Source organism: Cavia porcellus, unplaced genomic scaffold (genome assembly GCF_034190915.1).
Source record: "Cavia porcellus strain 051 isolate PalLab524CR breed Dunkin Hartley unplaced genomic scaffold, mCavPor4.1 scaffold_7, whole genome shotgun sequence".
Classification (NCBI taxonomy): Eukaryota; Metazoa; Chordata; class Mammalia; order Rodentia; family Caviidae; genus Cavia; species Cavia porcellus.
The window spans coordinates 24,731,330-24,751,455 of NW_026947490.1; the positions used below are offsets into that span (position 1 = coordinate 24,731,330).

Here is a 20,126-nt window from a genome sequence, read left to right on the forward strand (position 1 = left end):
ACTTGCTGACCATCCTTCTCAGGCTCTGTGGGCGCTGAGGAATCCAACACCACTGATACAGAAACGGGTCCAGCATTGGGGGCTGGGGTTCTGAGTTTAATAGTGCCCGCGCTCCCTCTCTTGGTTAAAATTTCCGTGTCGCGCGATCCTGGTGGCCGTGCTGGAGGACAAGAGCACAGGGATGGCTACAAGTACTCGCGAGTCCCTCCCGCAGTGCCTCTTGCGCCCCCTAGTGGGCACAGTTACTCAAGGCTGCGCCCTAAGTGAGGCGGGGCAGGAGGGGCTGTGCGCAGGCGCAAAGTGGATCTTGTGGTGTGCGCAGGCGCAGGTATGGTATCGCGCGCCAGAGGGGGCGCTTGGGACCGGAAGTTGGTGGGCCCGCGCCTGTGTGTGAGGTGAGGGGCGGGGCGCGCGGTGTTGTGGTAGCAGCTGCGGGAATGGGTCCCGGGGACCGCGGGACCGGGCCGGGGTGGTCTAGGAGCGGCCGCCGAGCGGGTGTCCTGGGAGGTAGCGGAGGGCCGGCGAGAGCCAACGGAGAGGAGCCTGAGGGAGAGTCCGAGTTGGGACCCTGAACCGAACTCCGGGAAGCCGAGGGGCGGAGAGGCGGGCGATGGGGAGCAGGGGGCACCGAGGCAAGAGGATCCCAAGCTCGAGTCCGGCCTGTGCCAAAACATCCTGGGGAGGTTGCAGAGGCCCTGGGCTGAGCCCCCGTGCCCCAAAATACAAAACCAAAGTCTGGAGACGCTTAGGGCGTGAGGTCTGTGCGAGCCCCAGCGGGAGGCTCAGGGAACCACATGGCCCCACCATGAACTTGGAGGATGGAGACGTAGAAAGCCAGTGGGTGAGAGGCTAGGTCTGGGGGAGAGACGGGGAATTGGGGGAACGTGATGAAAATTAGGCAGGCGTTATGGCGCCTTGTCATAGCACTCGGGAGGCTGAAGCAGGAGAGTTGAACAGATTTAGAGACCAGCCTGAGGCACTTTGTGAGTTCAAGGTCAGCCTGGGCTATTGCAGGAAAACCTGCACCCTTCCCCCCATCCCAACTGGAAGTGATTGAGCATCATGCTGGAAAATGGAGAGAGGAAATGGCTTCTAGAATTGAATGGATTCTTCACCTGCCTCGATTTACTTAACCTCTGTGACTCAGCACCTCCCAGTGCTGTGCGGAAAGTGTGACCAGAGATGGTTTAGGACTCAGAGGTAGTGACACAAATGAGCAGCGTTAGCCATTGTTAAAGCTGCAAACCTTTGAGGACAAAATATTAAAGTGATACGGAGGTCAGACAAAGGACCAAGAAGCAGAAACAGCCAGAGAAAGATGCTGACAGGAATGGGGAGGATAGGAGGGGCTCTGAAGAGAAAGGTGGAGAGAGAGTTGGATTCCAGAGAATATCAGAAAAATAGAATGAGGTAAATGAAGAGATGGGGCTGAGTAGAGACAGGGAAGGGAGATATGATGAGATAGATATAAAAAAATCAGACCAAGGTTGGGTGTGGTGGCGCCCATGCCTGTGATCCCAGCACTTGGGCGGCTGAGACAAGAGGTTCACCATAAATTTGTGGCTAGCCTGAACTATGCAGTGAGCTGTCTCAAAAACCACAAAGAAAGTTGATTTGCTGATGGTCACATACTTTCCCAGTCAGTGAAGAGATTCCAGCCATCAGTTGCCTGTGTCCAAACCCTGCACACAAAGGAAGGTTATGGACCCTTTAGGGGCATAGGCCCTTTTAAAAGTCCAATTAGACTGAGGCAGGAGGATCAAAAACTTGAGACCACTCTGAGCAATTTATTGAGGACCTGTCTTAAAAAGGGTTGGAGCTGGGTGTCATGGTGCGCACCTGTAACCCAGCCCTTGGGAGGCAGAACCAGGAGGATCACCAAGAGTATGTGAGGCCAGCTTGGACTGCAAAATGATTCAAGGCCAGCCTGAACTACATAGTGAAACCATGTCTCAAAAAAAAAAAAAAAAACTACAGAAAAGGGTTGAGAAGCCCTGAGTTAATCTCCAATACCACCAAAAAAAAAAAAAAAAAAAAAAAAAGTTCTAGCCAGGTGTGGTTGAACATACCACATACCTAAAATGCCAGCACCTGGGAGGCTGAGGCAGGAGGATTGCCATGAGTTTGAGGCCAGCCAGGACTAAATAGAGTATCTCAAAACAAAAATCTGAGTGATAAATTTACCTCCAGAAAATTGCATATGTAATTTTTGTTGTTCATTTTTTGTTCATTTTTTTTTTTTTTTTTCGAGACAGGCCTTTGCTGTATATAGTTCAGGCAGCCTTAAATTCACTATGCAGGCCAGGTTGACCTCAAACTGGCAGCAGTACTTCCCAACCTCAGCCTCCCAAGTGCTAGCATTACAGTGTGTGCCACTGTTCTGGCATTATGTTCTTTATGAGATAGGAACTTTTCAGTTGAGCATCAAGAACTCAGCTTTAAGCAAAAAGATGTTTTTTTTTTTTTTCTGTGTAGCCCAGAAGTAAAGAGTTAAGCCAGGAGTGGTGGCACAGACCTGTAATCCCAGCACTCAGGAGGCTGAGGCAGGAGGACCCTGTTTCAAATTTGAGACCATTCTGGGCCATGAAGTAAGATCAAGGCCAGTCTGAGCTGTATAGCGAGACCCTGTTTCAAAAAGACAAAAATAGTTGAATCTGTGACCATTAAATGATGTTGCCAAGCTCACCCACAGCCATGCTCCATAGTTGCACAAGGACCACCCTTGTGTGTGTCATATGCCTGATTGTGCCCATACACAGGGTTTCTCTAGGGCACATTTCTGGCAAAGACCAGAACTCTTCAGAGTTACTACTACAAAGGACACCAGCTTTATATTAAACTTGCCTAGTTACAATAGAACCTTTCCCCCTGGTAACCAGGTGTGAATTTCAGACATGACTCCTGATTGGCCCTGACTGGGTCATGTGTCCACTTCCTAGACCAATGACTCATTAAGGGAAAAGTAGGAGTATTGTGATTGGTCAGGGGTTTCTCACTGTGCGACCAGTACATGTCCTCTGATTCAGGCCAACAGGACCATATGGAATTGAAGAAATGTAGATACTGTTAAAAAGAAGGGCCTGGGGAATATACTAGGCCAGAAAAACAATACAAATGTCATACTGATAAGGTTTTCCATGTATTGCAAGGGCTTCTAGTATTCTAAAACATGGATACTAGGTTACAAACCCTCTGTCACTCTTCATAGTGTCACACTGCTCGTGTTAGCTGCCTGTTCCAGTTTATATCTAGATGGCCCCTAAAGCTCATATGCTCACAGGTAGGGCTTTTTTTTGTCTCATGAATGGAACTCAGTGCCTCACAATTGTCAGGCAACAGATAGGGCTTTTGAAAGGTCCCTGGATCCTGAGGCCCTAGGGTTACCTTGCTGTTAGGAGGAATGGCCAGGTTAGGGGTGGCTGCTGGGGGCATATCCTAGGAGGCTGTATCCCCCTGGCTGCTCCATTTGCTCTCACTTGGCCAGATGTGACTCCTGTTCTTCCTTTAGGTCTCAGCTCAGGGATCTTCCCCTCGAGCATCCTTTTCTGCTTCCCAAGCACAGGCAGGCCCTGGGCTTTCTTTATCATAGCCTCAGCCACTGCACGGCTGCAGTGTGGGGACATGTGTCTGCTGAATGACCACAAGTGTGCAGGTGGTCTTATTACCTCTTTTCCCCAGCCTAGTGCTTGGGAAATGACTGTGTGCTAAATGTTCCTGAAAAGGAGTGGATAACTTCTGTATTCTTCCCCAGTATCTGGGGCCTGAAAGCCCAGATGAATGGGTGTCCCTCCCCGAGGTTGCTGAGTGCCTGAGTCTCACCAGCTGAGCCAGGCCCCCGGACACCTGAGGTCATATATGGTGACTGCTACCAGGAAAGAAGAAAAATCAGCTTTTTTTTGGGGGGGGGGGTGGTATCAGGAATCCAACTCAGGACCTCACACTTGCCAGTTAAGTGCTGTGTCGTTGAGCTATATCACTGTGGAACATGGGAGTGGACAAAAGAGTCAGGTCCAGGTGGTGAGAACTGAGGCCCATTTGTGACAGCCTCTCAGGTCACAGCATGGCTCCTCCCAGGCCCAGGGAAGGTAGAGGTCACCGAGACCACCGCTGGGCACCCAGTGAGGAGGAGGCCCTGGAGAAGTGGGACTGGGATTGTCCCGAGACACGGCGCCGCTTCGAGGACGCCTTCTTCCGTGATGAGGATTACATCCGTCAGGGCTCCGAGGACTGCCACAAGTTCTGGGCCTTCTTTGAACGCCTGCAACGGTTCCAGACTCTCAAAACCTCCAAGAAGGAGGAGACAGACCCTGGACATCCCAAACACTGTGTCCCGGCCCTGGCCGACCTGCCTCGCCCCTATGACTCCCGCTACCGCATCAACCTCTCTGTTCTTGGCCCCGACATGCGGGACATACGTGGGTCAGGCAGTCAGCTGCCCCCAAAACGAGTATCTGAGTTCCGCCGGGCCCTGCTGCACTACTTGGACTTCAGCCAGAAGCAGGCATTCACGAGGCTGGCCAAGCTGCAGCGGGATAGGGCAGCCCTGCCCATCGCCCAGTACAGGAAGTGCATCCTGCAGACACTGAAGCAGCATCAGGTGGTGGTGGTGGCTGGGGACACAGGCTGTGGCAAGTCCACCCAGGTGCCCCAGTACTTGCTGGCCGCAGGCTTCAGCCATGTGGCCTGCACGCAGCCCCGGCGAATCGCCTGCATCTCACTGGCCAAGCGTGTTGGATTCGAGAGCCTCAGTCAATATGGATCCCAGGTGAGGGGGAGGTACCAGGGTCCCCATTGTTTCCGGGTGACTTGGGGAGTAAATTGGTTGTACATATGGCAGCATCAGTAAAACTATACTGCTGCCCTTTGACTTGGAGGTGATAATTCTCCAGCTTTAGCTATACACTGGCTCATATGTGGTCTGAGTGACGCAGGTGCTAATTACCTAGTGTAACACTTTAACAGCAAAAAGTAAGACACATCATAAATGCTCATCAGTCAATTTTTTGAGCAGGCCTTTAAAAGATTCATTTTACTTGATTATTTTTTGGCTTTTTTGAGAAAGGGCCTCACTGTGTAGTCCAAGCAGGTCTCAAACTCACTTTGTAGCCCAGGTGGCCTCAAACTTGCAGCAGTCCTGCTTTAGCTTCCTGAGTACTGCCTGGCAAAAAAGATTTATTAGTAAGTACATTTCCTCTTTCCTTCCCTCTGTCCCTTTTCCTTTCTTTCTGTCTGTCTCCTCTTCTCCTTTCCCTTCCCCTCTCACTTTCCCTTTCCCTTTTCTTCCTTTCTCTTCCCTTTCCCTCTCCTTCCTCCCTTCCTTCTGTGCTGAGCATGAAACCCACACACTAAGCAAATGCTGTGCTGCTGAGCTTCAAATCCTTAATAATGATCTCTAGGGTTCTACCACTTACATATGTTCCCTTGCTCTTGAAGTTATAATCCTGTAACCGAACAGAGTGCACACGTCTGGGCAGAGGCTGTTGCTCTGGGGTAGAGTGCTTGCCTACCGCGCGCGAGTCCCTGAGTTCCATCCCTAGGCAGCAGCGAGAAAAAGTGCACACATCCTAATACATAGCTAAGTAACTGTCAGCAATTGAATATGTTTATGTAACCAGTACCCTTTAAAACCTAAACATATGTGTGAACCCTCCTGAACCTACCCTGCTATCCTGAAGGTCATCACTCCCCTTAGTGATAATTATTTTCATGTTAGGTTATCACTTCTTAGTGATAGGATGCTACAAATTATTTTTGAGACAGTGTCTTAACTGAGTAGTTTAAGTTGTGGAAGTTTGCCTGCCTCAGCCCCATAACTGCTGGGATTACAGGCATGTGGCACCACACTTGCCTGAAATTTTGCCTGCTTTAAAGTCCTGAGGAAGTTCTCCTGTACTTTTCTTTCTTTTTTTATTTTTTTATTTTTTTTTATTTTTTATTTTATCGGTACCGGGGATCGAACTCACGACTGCCTGCTTGCAAGGCAGGCGCTTATGCCGCTGAGCTAAATCCCCAGCCCTCTCCTGTTCTTTTCTGAGAACTTTTACAGTTACAACTACAGTTCATCTGGAATTGAGCGTGCAAGTGTGTGTATGATGTGAAGTAGGGGTTATGATACATTTCCTCTGAGTACCTTTTTTTTAAGCTGTGTTATCTTGAGTGATGACCTCAGTTTCCCCATCTATAAAGTAAGGATAACTTGAGAACAGTGGAGGTGATGAGAATGAAACGAGTATAAAGCATGTAGGAGTTTTTTTTTTGTCACTAAGTAAAGATGGCCTGGAAGATAATTACTACGATTACAGTTAATAACGTTCCACAGCAGGCAGTGCCTCACGTACTTTATGTGCATTATCACACATAATTCTCATGGCCCCTTGGAGAGGACAGACATCTATAAGGGTGGCATTGTTTGCCCGTGGGCAGTATCAGTAAGTGGCAGCACTAGATTTCAGACTGATGCCAGCTGGGCTCGAGTCTGACTTGTCAGCCTGGCACAGGCTCAGATTTCCATGTCCGGCTGGGTGGGTGTCACAGCGGCCTGGCTCAGGTCCCCTTTGGACCTGACCTGACCCAACGCCTTCTTCCCACCCAGGTTGGCTACCAGATTCGCTTCGAAAGCACACGCTCAGCAGCCACCAAGATCGTGTTCCTGACCGTGGGGCTGCTCCTGCGGCAGATCCAGCGGGAGCCCAGCCTGCCGCAGTACAAGGTCCTGATCGTGGATGAGGTCCACGAGCGACAGCTGCACAATGACTTCCTCCTAGGAGTCCTACAGCACCTGCTGCCCACTCGGCCCGACCTCAAGGTTATTCTCATGTCAGCCACCATCAACATCATGCTCTTCTCCAGTTACTTCGGCAATGCACCCGTGGTGCAGGTGCCTGGGCGGCTCTTCCCCATCACGGTCAGTGTCTCCAATGTGGTCCCCAGCACCCTGGGAGGTCTGCTTTCAGCTGCTGCTTCTTGTGTCCTCAGTTAAGGACATTTCCCTCTTTTTAAGGCTGCTGCTTGAAGAGCTTTCAGCATTTACATTAGCACACAGCACTAAGTTAAAGTTATAGCAAAAGCCCTGTAACAGCTGCTAACTGCTGTAAACAGAGACCCCAAAATACAAAGATCCAAATGAGATAAAAATATAAAAATCTGATGACCAGGGATGGTAGTGCTTGTCTGGAATCCCAGCACTTAGGAGGCTGAGGTAGGAAGATTGCTGTGAGTTCAAAGCCAGTCTGGGCAATATAGCGAGACTGTGTCTCAAAAAAGCCTAGAAAACCGAAACAGAATCTGCCGTGTCAGGCTGGTAGGCAGCTCTGCTCTTCTGATCACCCAGGAACCCTAGCACCTTCATTTTTTTATCACCTACCCGGCAGGGTTTCTCAGTCACAGTACTGACATGCAGGCTGGGTCCTTCCTGGCGAGGAGGCTGTACTGCTGTGTGGATGTTCAGCAGCATCCCCAGACCCTAATGTTAGGTGCTACTAGCATTGTCCTTATCCACTTATGACTACCCAGAGTGTCTCTAGGTACTGCCATGTCTCCCCTGCTGGCAAAGCTGCCCCATTAAGAAGCAGCATCCCAGGGAGTTGTCCTTGGCCATGTCATTGCAGCCTGCTGGAAGGGCTTCCTTATCCCCCGGCTTCTGGTTCAGGGCGCCCATGGACAGATTTTAGAGGCAGCCATGAGAAAAGAATGAGACCCTTCCCAAGAGATGGTCTTCAGGGCCTCTTCAGTGTTCCACTACTTAGAGATCCTTTTTTCCATTTGCAGTGACCGTACTCTAAACCCAAGGGGGTGTGCAGCATGAGTGCACAGTTAATTTTTTTTTTTTTTTTTTTTGTGGCACCAGGGATCAAACTCACGACCTCAGTCTTGCCAGACAGGCACTTATGCCACTAAGCTAAATCCCCAGCCCAGTTAATTTTCATAGAGTTCATCTTCGTAGCTGGCATCCACCTTCTTAAAAGCCAGCAGTAGCTAGTGCTCCAGAAGCCTGGCTGCTGTGTCCCTTCGTCCTGTCTCCTGCCACCTGCACTTGGAGAGTGGCATCTGCTATGCGATACTGTGGTCCTCATGCTGTCGTTTTGTGTTGGAGTGACACATGGTGGCCCGCTTGGGGCCGTCTCATTATAGGTCATTTACCAGCCACAGGAGGCCGAGCAGACAGCCTCCAAGTCCGAGAGGCTGGACCCACGGCCCTTCCTAAGGGTGCTAGAGGCCATCGACAATAAATACCCGGCCGAGGAGCGCGGGGACCTCCTGGTCTTCCTCAGCGGCATGGCAGAGATCGGGGCCGTGCTGGAGGCGGCCCAGACCTACGCCAGCCACACGCAGCGCTGGGTGGTGCTGCCGCTGCACAGCGCGCTCTCCGTGGCTGACCAGGACAAGGTATCCGAGAAGCTGGTAGAGGAGGCGGGGGTGTAGGCCGGGGAGGTGGAGGTCAAGGATGGCTAAGTGTAGGATCAGGGTGATTCCCAGGTGCAGGGTTTCATGGCTGCCATGTGGGCCTGAAGACCCAGGGTGGTGCCTGGGCTTTGTCCCAAGAGCACTGGGGAGCCATGGGAGGGATGAAGCCGAGAGTGTGCAAGCAGAGGCCAGAGGGAAGCTGCTGCAGGGTTGGTGGGGAAGAGGAGGCCTGGGCTGGGGTGGGGGCCCTGGACAGCCCAGGGAGGGCGGATGGTGGTAGTCTTTGGGGACTCCAGCAGAGAAAGAACAGCAGAGGATGCCAAGTCTGCTGTAGCACACGGGTGGGAAATGCCTGTGGGACATTCAGGGACCATTGGACCAGCACCCAGGGCGATCCATCCCTGTGCCTCCTTCTTCTTCCCCCAGGTGTTCGATGTCGCACCCCCTGGAGTCCGGAAATGTATCCTCTCTACCAACATCGCAGAGACCTCGGTCACCATCGATGGGATCCGCTTTGTCGTGGATTCTGGTATGAACTGCCCTCTTTGTGAGCAGTGACCACCCATGTGAGCTAGGGCAGTGGTGACAGTGGGACGTCCCAGAATCCCATTCATGAAGTATTTAGAGAGTCATCAATTAAATGCTGCCATGCTCTGGGTCCCATCCCATTTTCACAGATCATAAAATCTGAGAAAGCTTGGTGTTACAGTGGGTGAAATATGCTGTTGGTTCTGTCCTTTCCTTTGTTCCTGGCTGCGTCCCTGGTACCTGCTGCCCCGCCGCACGGTGCTTCCTCCTAGTGTATCAGGTGACCCAGCCCCTAAAGTAGTAGAGAAGAAAATGAGTGAAAGGCAGCCTTCCCTGAAGATTGCTGTCCTCCTGCCTGGGAAGCAGAAGAAAAAGAGGGGCAGGTAGGATCCCACTGTCCCGTCCTCCCCGTCCCGCAGGGAAGGTGAAGGAGATGAGCTATGACCCACAGGCCAAGCTGCAACGGCTGCAGGAGTTCTGGATCAGCCAAGCCAGCGCCGAGCAGCGCAAGGGTCGGGCAGGCCGAACAGGCCCTGGCGTCTGCTATCGCCTCTATGCTGAGTCTGACTACGATGCCTTCGCCCCCTATCCAGTTCCCGAGATCCGGAGGGTGGCCCTGGATGCATTGGTGCTGCAGGTGAAGGAGCCAGGTGGGGTGTGGGTGGGGTGCGGGTGGGAACAGCTGCATCACAGGGCAGGAGCTCAGGCCTGGCCAGGCCACAGAGGGGAAGTCATCCCTGCCCGAGGTTGAAACCTGACTGAGAGGAGGTGAATCGTGGGGCGATGCTGTGACTGAGAATGACTGCAGCTGTAGCCAGAAACCCCATAGGAAGTGGCTTGCATTTTGTTTTGCTTTTGTGGTGCTGAGGGTGGACATAGAGCCCATGCAGGACCAGGGTGCAGCCCTAGCCAGGCTGTAGATAGTCGTTCCACCTGTGCCTGCTGTGTGGATTCTCTGGCCACTCAGGACTGAGCCGCCAGTTAAAACGACACAGGTTTGCCCATAATGGGAAGCCCCCGGCCCTAGATTCAGTTATGGAGGTGGAGCAAGATGTCACGGGCAGAGTCACTGAGGCCTCACTCAGTAAGCAGCTCTTTAGATGATGACGATACAAAGACATTATCTCGTGCTTTTTCGGCCCAGCGCTGTTCTGTGTGTTTTAGGAATATAAAACTTTTGTTCCAGTATAACTTCATAACCAGTTGTATGCCTGTAGTCCCAGCACTTGTGAGGCTGAGGCAAGAGAATTGCCAAGAGTTCAAGGCCAGCCTAGGCTACCTAGTGAGACCCTGTCTCAAAAAACAAAAAGCAGCAACGAACTGGCAAGGCGGATAATCTTATCCTATGGTAGGCAGGAAGATGACACTCAGTGTGACCCTGCTCCAGATCACACCACAGGCCAGTCAGGGACTGGGAGCTGCCTGGGGAGTGCTGTGGACACCCCCAGAAGTGGAGGCAGGGGCAGGGTGCTGCCGTTCGTGGGTCTAAACTTTAAGGCCTTGGCCAGGCCCCCTCCTGTCCTGTCAGCAGAACTGGGGGCCCTGTGTCTACCCCTGTCTGACCAGTACTATCAGGGGACGTTTCCAGATGGGTCTGGCTCGTGCTCATTGTGTAGTGGGCCACGCTTGGCCTGCTTTTATCTGACCCGTCTGCAGGGGGGGCTTGGCTCGAGCATCCCCACCAAGGGACTCTGCTTGTTGCTTGCAGATGAAGAGCATGAGTGTGGGGGACCCACGTACCTTCCCCTTCATCGAGCCACCACCCCCAGCCAGCCTAGAGACTGCCATCCAGTACCTCCAGGAACAGGGTGCGCTGGATGCCTCCGAGGCCCTCACACCCATCGGCTGCCTGCTGGCCCAGCTGCCCGTGGACGTGGTAATTGGTGAGGACCCCAGCCTGGATCCCAGGGACACCACTCCCTGTCCACAGGAGCCCACACCACTTCCTCCAGGCTCCCTTGTGGCCACCTGTGGCTCCTGCCTTGCTCCTAATGTATCCTCCCCTCACTGGGCTGGGTTTGAGTATTGGAATTGCTTGTGGTGACCCATACCTATAATCCCAGCACTCTAGGAGGCTGAGGCAGGAAGATCACAAATTTGAATTCATTGTGGTCAGCAAGAGAGACTGAGTCTCAAAATTTAAACAAATGGAAGGCTGTGGTCACAGCTCAGTGGGAAGGTCCTGGGTTCAATCTCCAGTCTTGAAAATGAAAGAAAAAGGTATTGGGGAGAAAAGCCACGGAGCGTTGGCATGCCGGGGTGTCTATCATTGAAGCATAGCTGACAATCAAGGCCAGCAGCCAGCAGGGCCCCACAGCCCAGGTGGCAGGGCTAGAGTCGCCTCCCACAGATGGAGAGACAGCTCATGGACTGTGGGTTTGAATCTGACTCTGGACTCTGGGGCCTCTGGGCAGGGTGGGAGGTCGGGGGTCCTGGAGGCTGAGGCAGTGCCACCCCCCAGGAAAGATGCTGATCCTGGGCTCCATGTTCAGCCTGGCGGAACCCGTGCTCACCATTGCTGCTGCCCTCAGTGTGCAGTCGCCCTTCCCACGCAGCGCCCAGAGCAGCCTGGAGTGTGCTGCGGCACGTCAGCCCCTGGACAGTGACCAGGGCGACCCCTTCACGCTCTTCAATGTCTTCAATGCCTGGGTACAGGTGAGGGTGGCAGCGGTCCCTCTGTCTGTCTGGCTGTCTGCTGTTCCCTTCCCGAGTCCCATGCTGCTGCCGGTGATCCTTGTGTGCTCTGCTCCCTCAGAGAGGACCCCAAACCCTTCCAGTGGGCCCCAACTTGTGAAGCCTGGTCTCTGGTGTTTGTGCTGCTGGATGAGGGACAAAACATGCCTAGGCCTGGGTCAAGAGGGACCAGTGTTTCTAAAGTGTGAGGAAAGGCACACGAGCAGGCCTGCCCCCTTGGGTGGCCTCTGTACACTTGACACTGGTCCTGTTTGGTGCTGGGCACTGTGGTCCCTGCCCTCCCAGATGCTCGGTCCAGTGCAGAGACAGATTTTTCCCTGGTCAGTGGCAGAGAAGGGGATTGGGACCAGGAAGGTGGGGAGCAGGGGGCTGTGGGTGGCCTGGCGTGGTCACTGTAGTCACCTACTGGCCTGGCCTGACACCTGTCCCTGTCCCCCCAGGTGAAGGCTGAGCGCAGCCAGAACTCACGCAAGTGGTGCCGCCGCCGGGGCGTGGAGGAGCACCGGCTCTACGAGATGGCCAACCTGCGGCGCCAGTTCAAGGTGACCCAGGGCCCCTTGCTGTTACTGGCCACCTGGGCCGCATCCTCCGTGCAGGCCTAGGGCTGAGGATAGTCGGGAGGCAGCCAGGGCTTCTGTTCTGCGGAGGAGATGGAAACTGGAGCAGCACTGGGCGTGTGGTTCCCCTTGTCACTGTGTCTTCATCAGTGTGAGGACAGAGGTTTCTGTCATGGGGGCTCCTCCTGTGGCCCCACAGTTGGTGAATGCTCCAGGGCGACTCTGGCCCAAACAGGAGCAGTGTCAGGTGTACAGAGGCCACCCGAGGGGGCAGGCCTGCTCCAGGGGGGACTGCCTTTCCTCACACTTTAGAAACACTGGTCCCTCTTGACCCAGGCCTAGGCATGTTTTGTCCCTTATCCAGCAGCACTAACACCAGAGACCAGGCTTCACAAGTTGGGGCCCACTGGAAGGGTTTGGGGTCCTCTCTGAGGTAGCAGAGCACACAAGGAGAAAGCCCTGCTCTGTGGTATGCAGATGAGGTTCTGATCGGTGTCACCTGGCTCACACCCCCCACAGTTTCTGGACGGGGAGCACAGTCGCCTGACCATGCCGTCTCTTGATATCCATAACTTCTAGGGTGGCCGGTCAGTGTGGGTTGGGCTCCAGGCCCTTTGAGCGTCTAGGAGAAAGCATGGCCACTTTGCACACAACACACACACCTGCTGGTATGCATGCACACACGCACGCACACACGCACACACCCTGTGTCCTGCAACCTGCCCATGGACTGTCACTTGAGGACTGTGACAGGTGTGGGCAGAGAGGTGGGGAGGGGACACAGTCTCCTGTGCTTCAGTCTTTGCAGTCTGCTCAATGCAGAGCCCTGGGGTGGGGGCTCAACAGGTGCCAGATGTCCTGGTTGCAGGGCTCAGGGGTGGCAGGGACTATGACTGGAGCCTGGGGCTGGGGACAGCTGTGGGAAGAAGGGAGCTCTCAAAAGGGTCTCAGGGAGAGCAGCCTCCCTGACCTCTTCCCGTGTCTCTCGGGTGTTCCCAGTCCAACGCCCAATGCAAACGCCCTTCACAGGAGTCAGCCCTGCCTGGTGCACGGGGAGTTCGTGAGCTGTCCCATCTGCCCTCCTCTGCCCCCCTCTGCCCTGCAGGGTGTTTCTGGGTGGGAAGTGGGGTCCTGGAGGGGACCCACTTAGCCTGCCCTGCCTATGCCCCCCATCCTCAGGACCTGCTGGAGGACCACGGGCTGCTGGCAGGGGCTGAGGCAGCCACACCAGGGGACAGCTACAGCCGGCTGCAGCAGCGCCGCGAGCGCCGGGCCCTGCACCAGCTCAAACGGCAGCATGAGGAGGGTGCAGGCCGCAGGCGCAAGGTGCTGAGGCTGCAGGAAGAGGCTGAGGACAGCTCCAGCGATGAGGACCACGCTGGCCCCGCTGCCCGGCATGCTGAGGACAGTGTGGACATCCAGGTGGAGCTTGCAGGGCTAGTGGGATTTGCTGAAGGGGGACACAGCCCTGACTCTGTGGGTCTTGGGGATGTAGCCTGTCCAGGGCATCCCCTCCAAGAGCAAGGTCCTAGGGACCAGCCCTGGCCCAGCAGTCTGCCCAGGCCCATGTGTCCCCCCACACTGTGGACAGCACAGGCAGCTCCTCAGGAGGCCCTCCCACCATGTTCCCCCAGGACGTGAAGTTCAAGCTCCGGCACAACCTGGAGCAACTGCAGGCAGCCGCCAGCTCAGCCCAGGCGCTGAGCCGGGAGCAGCTGGTCCTGCTCAAGCTGGTGCTGGCCCGTGGCCTCTACCCACAGCTGGCGGTGCCTGATCCATTCAACAGTGGCCGCAGGGACTCGGACCAGGTACATCTCCCGCTTCTCTCTGTTCGTTCTTCAGCGCTGTGCTGGGATTGAGTGACCAAGACTGTGCTGGCCCTGCCCTCCTGGGGCTCCCAGTGCTGTTGGAGGAGGATCTGTGCCCTGGACAAGCCCAGTGGATGGGACTAATAGGGAACCCCAGGGGCGCAGGCCACTGGCCTAGCTGGGGGGGAGCCAGATGGGCTTCCCGGTGCAGGAGATGGAGAGTGGGAGGAGGAAATGTGCTGGGGATCTGGTAGAGCTGGCCTGGGTCCCTTGACCCCGGTGCCCACCTTGGCTCTGCAGATCTTCCACACCCAGGCCAAGCAGGGTGCTGTGCTGCATCCCACCAGCGTCTTTGCCAGCAGCCCTGAGTTGCTGCATGTACAGGAGCCACAAGCCACGTGTGGTGGAGGGAGCCGAGGTACAGTGGCCCAGGTGGGATTTGAGGGTCCCCATACCCAGCTGGGCCGGCTACCTGCTGACGCGCCCCTTACTGGGTGCCCAGGGTAGCTGGGCCTGAGTTGGTGCAGTGCTCCAGGTGGCCCTGTGGGTAGAGCGGCTCTCTGGGCCTGGGGCCCTGGCCACCTCTTCTCCCCTCCTTCTCCCCCTCTACCTTACCCCCTTCCCCTCTCCGTCCCCGCATGGAAGCAGTGACAGTGCTTTCTCAGAGTGATGTGAACTGACTTGAAGAAACAAGGCATTGACCACACTGACAAGACAGTGGGAACTGTTCCTCTGAAATCCCTGACCGTGGCAAATCCCTTCTGTTTATCTCGCTCTCATCTTTCAGTCTTGGAAATTTCCAGGCATCATTTGAGCCCTGCCTGATGAGCCTCTGCACCCTCCCTGTGTCCAAGACTGCTGCTGTTTTGCCGTCCTCCTTTCCTCTGTCCGTTTATTCTTTTTCCTTCCTTTTGGAGTCTACTTTCTAGTTTTCTTTCTTTTTCTCTCATTCTCTCTTTTCTGGAGGTTTTTTTGGGTAGGGGTAGAGTGGGGACAAGGTCTTGCTACATAGTTCAGCCTGGCCTTGAATTCATTGTGTAGCCCAGGCTGCCTCAGCCTCCTGAGTGTTAGGATTATAGATGTGCACCACCACGCCTATCCTGAGGCATTTAAAACAGATCCCAGATGCCCTGTTACCCTGGCACAGCAGTTCCAAGGGATGTTGTGCTGCTGTCATCCTAATGAAGTGACAGTGGCCCTGTCTGACCCCAGCAGTCACACAGCATTGTTCTGTATGACCTTCCAGTGGCAGGGGTGGCCGGATGCACAGAGCTGGGCCTGAGCTTTCTCCCACCTTGCAGATGACAAGGATAAGATGAGCAGCAAGCACCAGCTCCTCACCTTCGTCTCCCTGCTGGAGACCAACAAGCTGTACCTGGTGAACTGCGTGCGCGTCCCAGCCCTCCAGGTGAGTGGCACGAGTGGCCCAGGCGTGGGCTGGGGGTGACTCAAGGCAGGCCTGGGCTGCATCGGTGGGCAGGGACACTCACCGGGACGGGTGGTGCTATGCGGGCCCTGCCAGGCCAGGCTGGTGTACCCAGAGCCCTACAAGGCCTGCACAGGAGGGTGGCTGGGCCGTGGCAGGAAAGGCGCTGGGGGTAGGGGAGGCAGCTGTGGCTCTCAGCCAGGGATATTGCACTGGCCCGAGGGCAGTGTCCACACTCCCGTGCTGGCTGGCGGAAGAGGGCAGCATAGTCCATGCCCCAGGTCATCCCCAGTCCTGGCCCAGCCCCCACCGCACCCCAGACACTGCCTGAACAAGTGGCTGATTGTATCCTGCTGTCCTCCCTTTGGGCTCCAGTGTCTTCAGCTGGCCCCCACGTGAGGACGCAGCTACCCCATACTCCTGCGTCTGTCACCTCCCCTGTCCCTCTCGTGGCTGTGCTTAGGACATTCCCTGTGGAACAGGCCTGGCCCTTTTTAGTTTTCATCTTGGGACTGGGTCTTGCTCAGTTGCCCAGAGTGGGCTTCAACTTGTGATCCTCCTGCCTCAGCCTCCCAGAGGGCTGGACACAAGTGGGTGCCGCCGCACCTGCTGGCTTGCCTTTCAGTTCCATCTTTTTCTTTCTGAGTCAGGTGGCGCAAACATTGTCAGTTCTCTGCCTGATGTGTCCTGTGGGTGGAAGACAATGGTCACATGGGGTAGACGGGTAGGTGGGTGACTGGGTGGTCAGGCAGCCACCTCAGCAGTTGGGTGACAGCCCAGCCAGGTGGGCCCTCTGTGATGGTATCTGACCCACTGTCCCGCTCCCGTCCCGTCCCCTCTGCAGTCCCTCCTGCTCTTCAGCCGCTCCCTGGACACCAATGGTGACTGCTCCCGCCTGGTGGCCGACAGCTGGCTGGAGCTGCAGGTGGTGGACAGCGAGGGCGCTGTCCAGCTCCTGGCTGCTGCCCTGCGGCTCCGTGCCTGCTGGGAGAGTGCCCTGGACCGGCAGCTGTCACACCAGGCCCGGCGGCGGCGGCGGGAGCAGCAGCAGCGGCGGCAGCGGCTTGGGGAAGAGGATGAAGACGAGGAAGAGGCCGAGTCCGTCAGCCGTGCGGAGGTGGCTGCCCTGAGCAGGGAGCTGCTGCAGTTCATGGCCACCAAGGTAGCACTGCAGCTGGGGCAGGCAGCACCCCTGCATGCTGGACTGGGGCACATGGGGGCTGAGAGGCTGAGCAAGGGCTGAGAGCACGTGAGGGCGGAGTCTGGCCCCAGAGGCCCCAGGGGAGGGCCCTGCACGTGCTATGCGTGCCGCTTCCTGGGCCGACGCCTGTTAAGTACCATCTGTGCAGGTGTGTTGCCCCCGAAGCCAGAGGGAAGCCACTGGGAGCCATTAGGGACTGTAGGCACGGCCACATCCAGGTGCCTGGCTTTGGCTCCAGGTTGCTCCTGTCGCCATGTAGGTGCCCTACAGCCTTCGGCGCCTCACAGGGCTGGAAGCCCAGAATCTCTACGTGGGACCCCAGACCGTTACGGCCACCCCCAAGCTCCCTGGCCTTTTTGGCAGCTCTGCCCTGTCTCCACACCCTACCAAGGGTGGCTACCGTGTCACCAACTTCCTCACCTACAACTGCCTCTTGGTGAGCGTGGACCCTGGCGCCCCATTAGCCTCTGCCCTGCAGGCGGGATGTCAGGAGCCCCACACGGACCCTGCAGCCACGTCTTGCATCTCTGGGGCCCATAAGAGGGGCCATGGCTGGCTGAGGCTGCCGCTCCCTCCCCTGCAGAGTGACACAGACCTGTACAGCGACTGTCTGCGCACCTTCTGGACTTGCCCACGCTGCGACCTGCACCTGCCACTCACACCGCTGGAGCGCATGGCCCACGAGAGTGCCTGTGCCACGGACCTACATGGTGGCCCAGGCAAGCAGATCGCAGGAGGGACACCCCGCTGCCTGCTCTGTTGCCTCTGGTCTCTTGGTCTTCGGTCTCCATGTCTCTGTGCCCCTGTCTTGTTCCTTTCTCTGTCCCTCTACTGTCTCTGCTCAGCCACATCCCCGATTGTCCCTAGGGGTGCTGTGTCTGCCACTGTGTCCCCCTCACCACAGGGAGACAGCGGCAGGGCCACCAGTCTCCTGCTGTCTGTCTTTCTTCCTGGTGGTGACAAAGTGCAGATCAGCCGGCTTGTGGGGTATCAAGAAAGGCGCTAGAGGGGGTGCCCTGGGTTCTCCAAAGGCGGGGAGACAGCAGGAGCCTGGTGCCCCCTGAGCCTTCCTCTCCCCACAGGCGCAGAGGAAGCTACCACAGAGCAGTCCCGGAAGCCGTCTGCCCTGCAGAGGCCCTACCACTGTGACAGCTGCCAGAAGGACTTCCTGTTCACACCCACTGAGGCGCTGCGCCACCGCAGACAGCACATGTGAGCTGTTGCCACGCGCCCTCTCCTCACCTGTCCCTGCCTGTCCCCAGCAAGCAGTGCTGGTCTGACTTCAGGGAGGGTGTGGCCTGGGGAATAAAGTTGGCACTGATGCCAGCTCGTCTTCCCTGCCTGCCTGTCCGCCTGGAAGAGCCCCTGCCTGCAGTGTCTCTTTCATGTCCCCTCTCCACGCCTGGCCACTGCAGCTCCTGCTGCTATAGTGCCTGTCCTGGCTCTGGGTGACTCCGTCCTCATAGCCAGCTCCTTCCCTGTGCCCTGGAACTGGATGCTCGGCCACAGCTCACCCCGGATTCGGTCTCTGCCTGGTACCCATGCTCAGTCCCGTGTTGTGGGCTCAGTTCCTGGTGGGCAGGGGAGTTGGACTGGCAGGCTGCTCAGGAGAGGACGGCATGACCCAGGCCTGAGTGTGGAACCCACTGTGCCTACTGTATCCTAGGCACATGTCACTGCTGCACTTTGGGTCCCTCATCTGGGCTTGGGTCATGGCTTGGGATCAGCATAAGCCTCCAGGTTGGGCCAGCTGTCTGGCCCTGCGGCTGCTGTTCATTTTTGTTGGTGATTTATTTTGAGACAGGGCTTCACTTTGTTGCCCGGGTTGGCCTGAAACTCCTGGGCACAAGTAATCTTTCTGCTTCAGCCTCCTGAGTAGCTAAGACTGCAGACGCACACCTGCCATTGATGTTTAAGATCAAAGTTGTATGCTGGTCAGGAGATGTGGTGGCTCCCAGCTCCAGCTGGAAGGACAGAAGGACATCCCCAGACCTCCATCTGGGTTCTGCCCTGCCCTTCTCACCTGTCCTTGCCAGGACCCTCCTGCCCAGGGCGTAGTGACTTCCACAGTCCTGTGGTCTTGGTCTCAGCAGTGTCCTGGGTCCAACCCCACCTCTTACCACAAATGCCAAAGAGTGCTTCTGTTTTGGGGTGTTCTGGTGTTTCAGCATGGAGTGAACCCAGGCTGTTGGCCCTGGCTGGCCTCAAACTAGAGATCCTCTTGCTTTCCCACCACCCTGGCCTGGCTGTGTCCCCTGCCCTCCCCCCAGGCCGTCTCTCCACACGGTTTCCCGAAGCTGCTGGGACAGAACCACAGACAGTGCCAGCTTCACAGCGCTGGAGGCCATAAGCCCAGGGTCGAGGTGTCCACAGTGCCACACACCCCCTGGGGCCTAGGCAGCTGGGGGCTTCCTTGCCCCTCCCTCCCTCTCCTGATGTCTCTGCACTCCTTGGCTTGCAGGCACTGCCCTGTTCCCAGCCTTCTGTTGAGGTGTCGGCTGTCCCTAAGGGGAGGGCATGGGGACAAGTTCCGGCCCACTGCACCTTAACTTTGAGCAGTTGCAGTTCTGTTTCCAAGTCAGGCCCTTCAGGAAATGAGGGGGACATGTATGCTGGGGACACAGCACCTGCAGTGCTCCCTGGACCCACTGGGCAGAGACTGTATCCCACTCTGGCCTTCTGCACAGGGGCTCCCGGCAGCGAGGTGTCCAGCAGTGAACAGGAGTGGGGACATGCACATGACACAATGGCCTGGGAGGACAGGATGCTGAGGACAGAAGCACACATGGATCCCTGTGTCTGGTCAGGCCCAGGCCTATAATCCCAGTGCTCTGGGAGGCTGAGGCAGGAAGGTCACAAGTTGGAACTAAGCCTGAGTAATTTAGCAAGACCCTGTCTCAAAAAAGCAGCCTGGGATTCAGTCCCAAGTACTGAGTAAAGAAAAGAAACAGGAGAAAGTAAGGAAGAGGAAGGAAATGAGAAAAATTCCCAAACGGAAACCTGTGCAGAAAGTGGCCTAGCACCTGCCAGGGCTGGGGCACCCTGTTACAGGGTCTCTGTGAGGCGGTAGTGTGTTCTCGAGTTGGTTGTGGGGGTGATGGTGCACACCTGGTGATTATTCACTTCAAAATGAGGGGATTTTGCAGTAGGCAGATTACACCTCAGCAGGCCCTGTGCCTGCATCCCCAGCCCTTACCAGGTTCCGTCTCCATAGCTAGGTTACTCGGGGAGATACCGTAGCTCCGTAACTTTCCCTGGGTAGGACGACCAGACTCACTGCTTCCCCTGAGGCCCCAGCCTGTCCCTCCCTGCCTCTTCTGCTCCCTGCCCCCACAGCGCTGTGCATTCCACTGCTGACCCAACGCAGCTCAGGCCCCCTGTTCTGGGGTCTGCAGGCTCCTGAGCCTTTCACCGGGGGCCCTGGACACATCACGGTGGCCTCGAGCTTAGGCTCACAGCCACTGTCCCAGGCATAGTCGTGGGTGTGTGAGGTGGTGCACAGGAGACAG

At 56.1% G+C, this 20,126-nt stretch overlaps 1 protein-coding gene across 3 annotated transcripts; it reads left to right on the forward strand.

The window, feature by feature from the left end:
• The first annotated feature begins 306 nt into the window (after positions 1–306).
• Dhx34 (DExH-box helicase 34) lies at positions 307–17,943 on the forward strand. Of its 3 annotated transcripts, none has more exons than XM_005001344.4 (17): positions 307–395; positions 4,045–4,765; positions 6,593–6,904; positions 8,131–8,385; positions 8,830–8,932; positions 9,351–9,568; positions 10,640–10,814; positions 11,393–11,586; positions 12,066–12,167; positions 13,362–13,604; positions 13,817–13,990; positions 14,291–14,408; positions 15,292–15,398; positions 16,261–16,578; positions 16,877–17,053; positions 17,201–17,336; positions 17,700–17,943. In XM_005001344.4, the coding sequence occupies exons 1-17, from the start codon at positions 331–333 to the stop codon at positions 17,831–17,833; spliced, it is 3,552 nt and encodes a 1,183-aa protein (XP_005001401.3). In that variant the 5' UTR covers positions 307–330; the 3' UTR covers positions 17,834–17,943. The 3 variants fall into 3 exon arrangements, with proteins under 3 accessions (XP_005001401.3, XP_013002390.2, XP_013002387.3); XM_013146933.3 differs by having other exon boundaries at positions 316–395; positions 4,075–4,765; XM_013146936.3 differs by lacking the exons at positions 17,201–17,336; positions 17,700–17,943 and adding an exon at positions 16,067–16,140.
• The last annotated feature ends 2,183 nt before the right edge of the window (positions 17,944–20,126 follow it).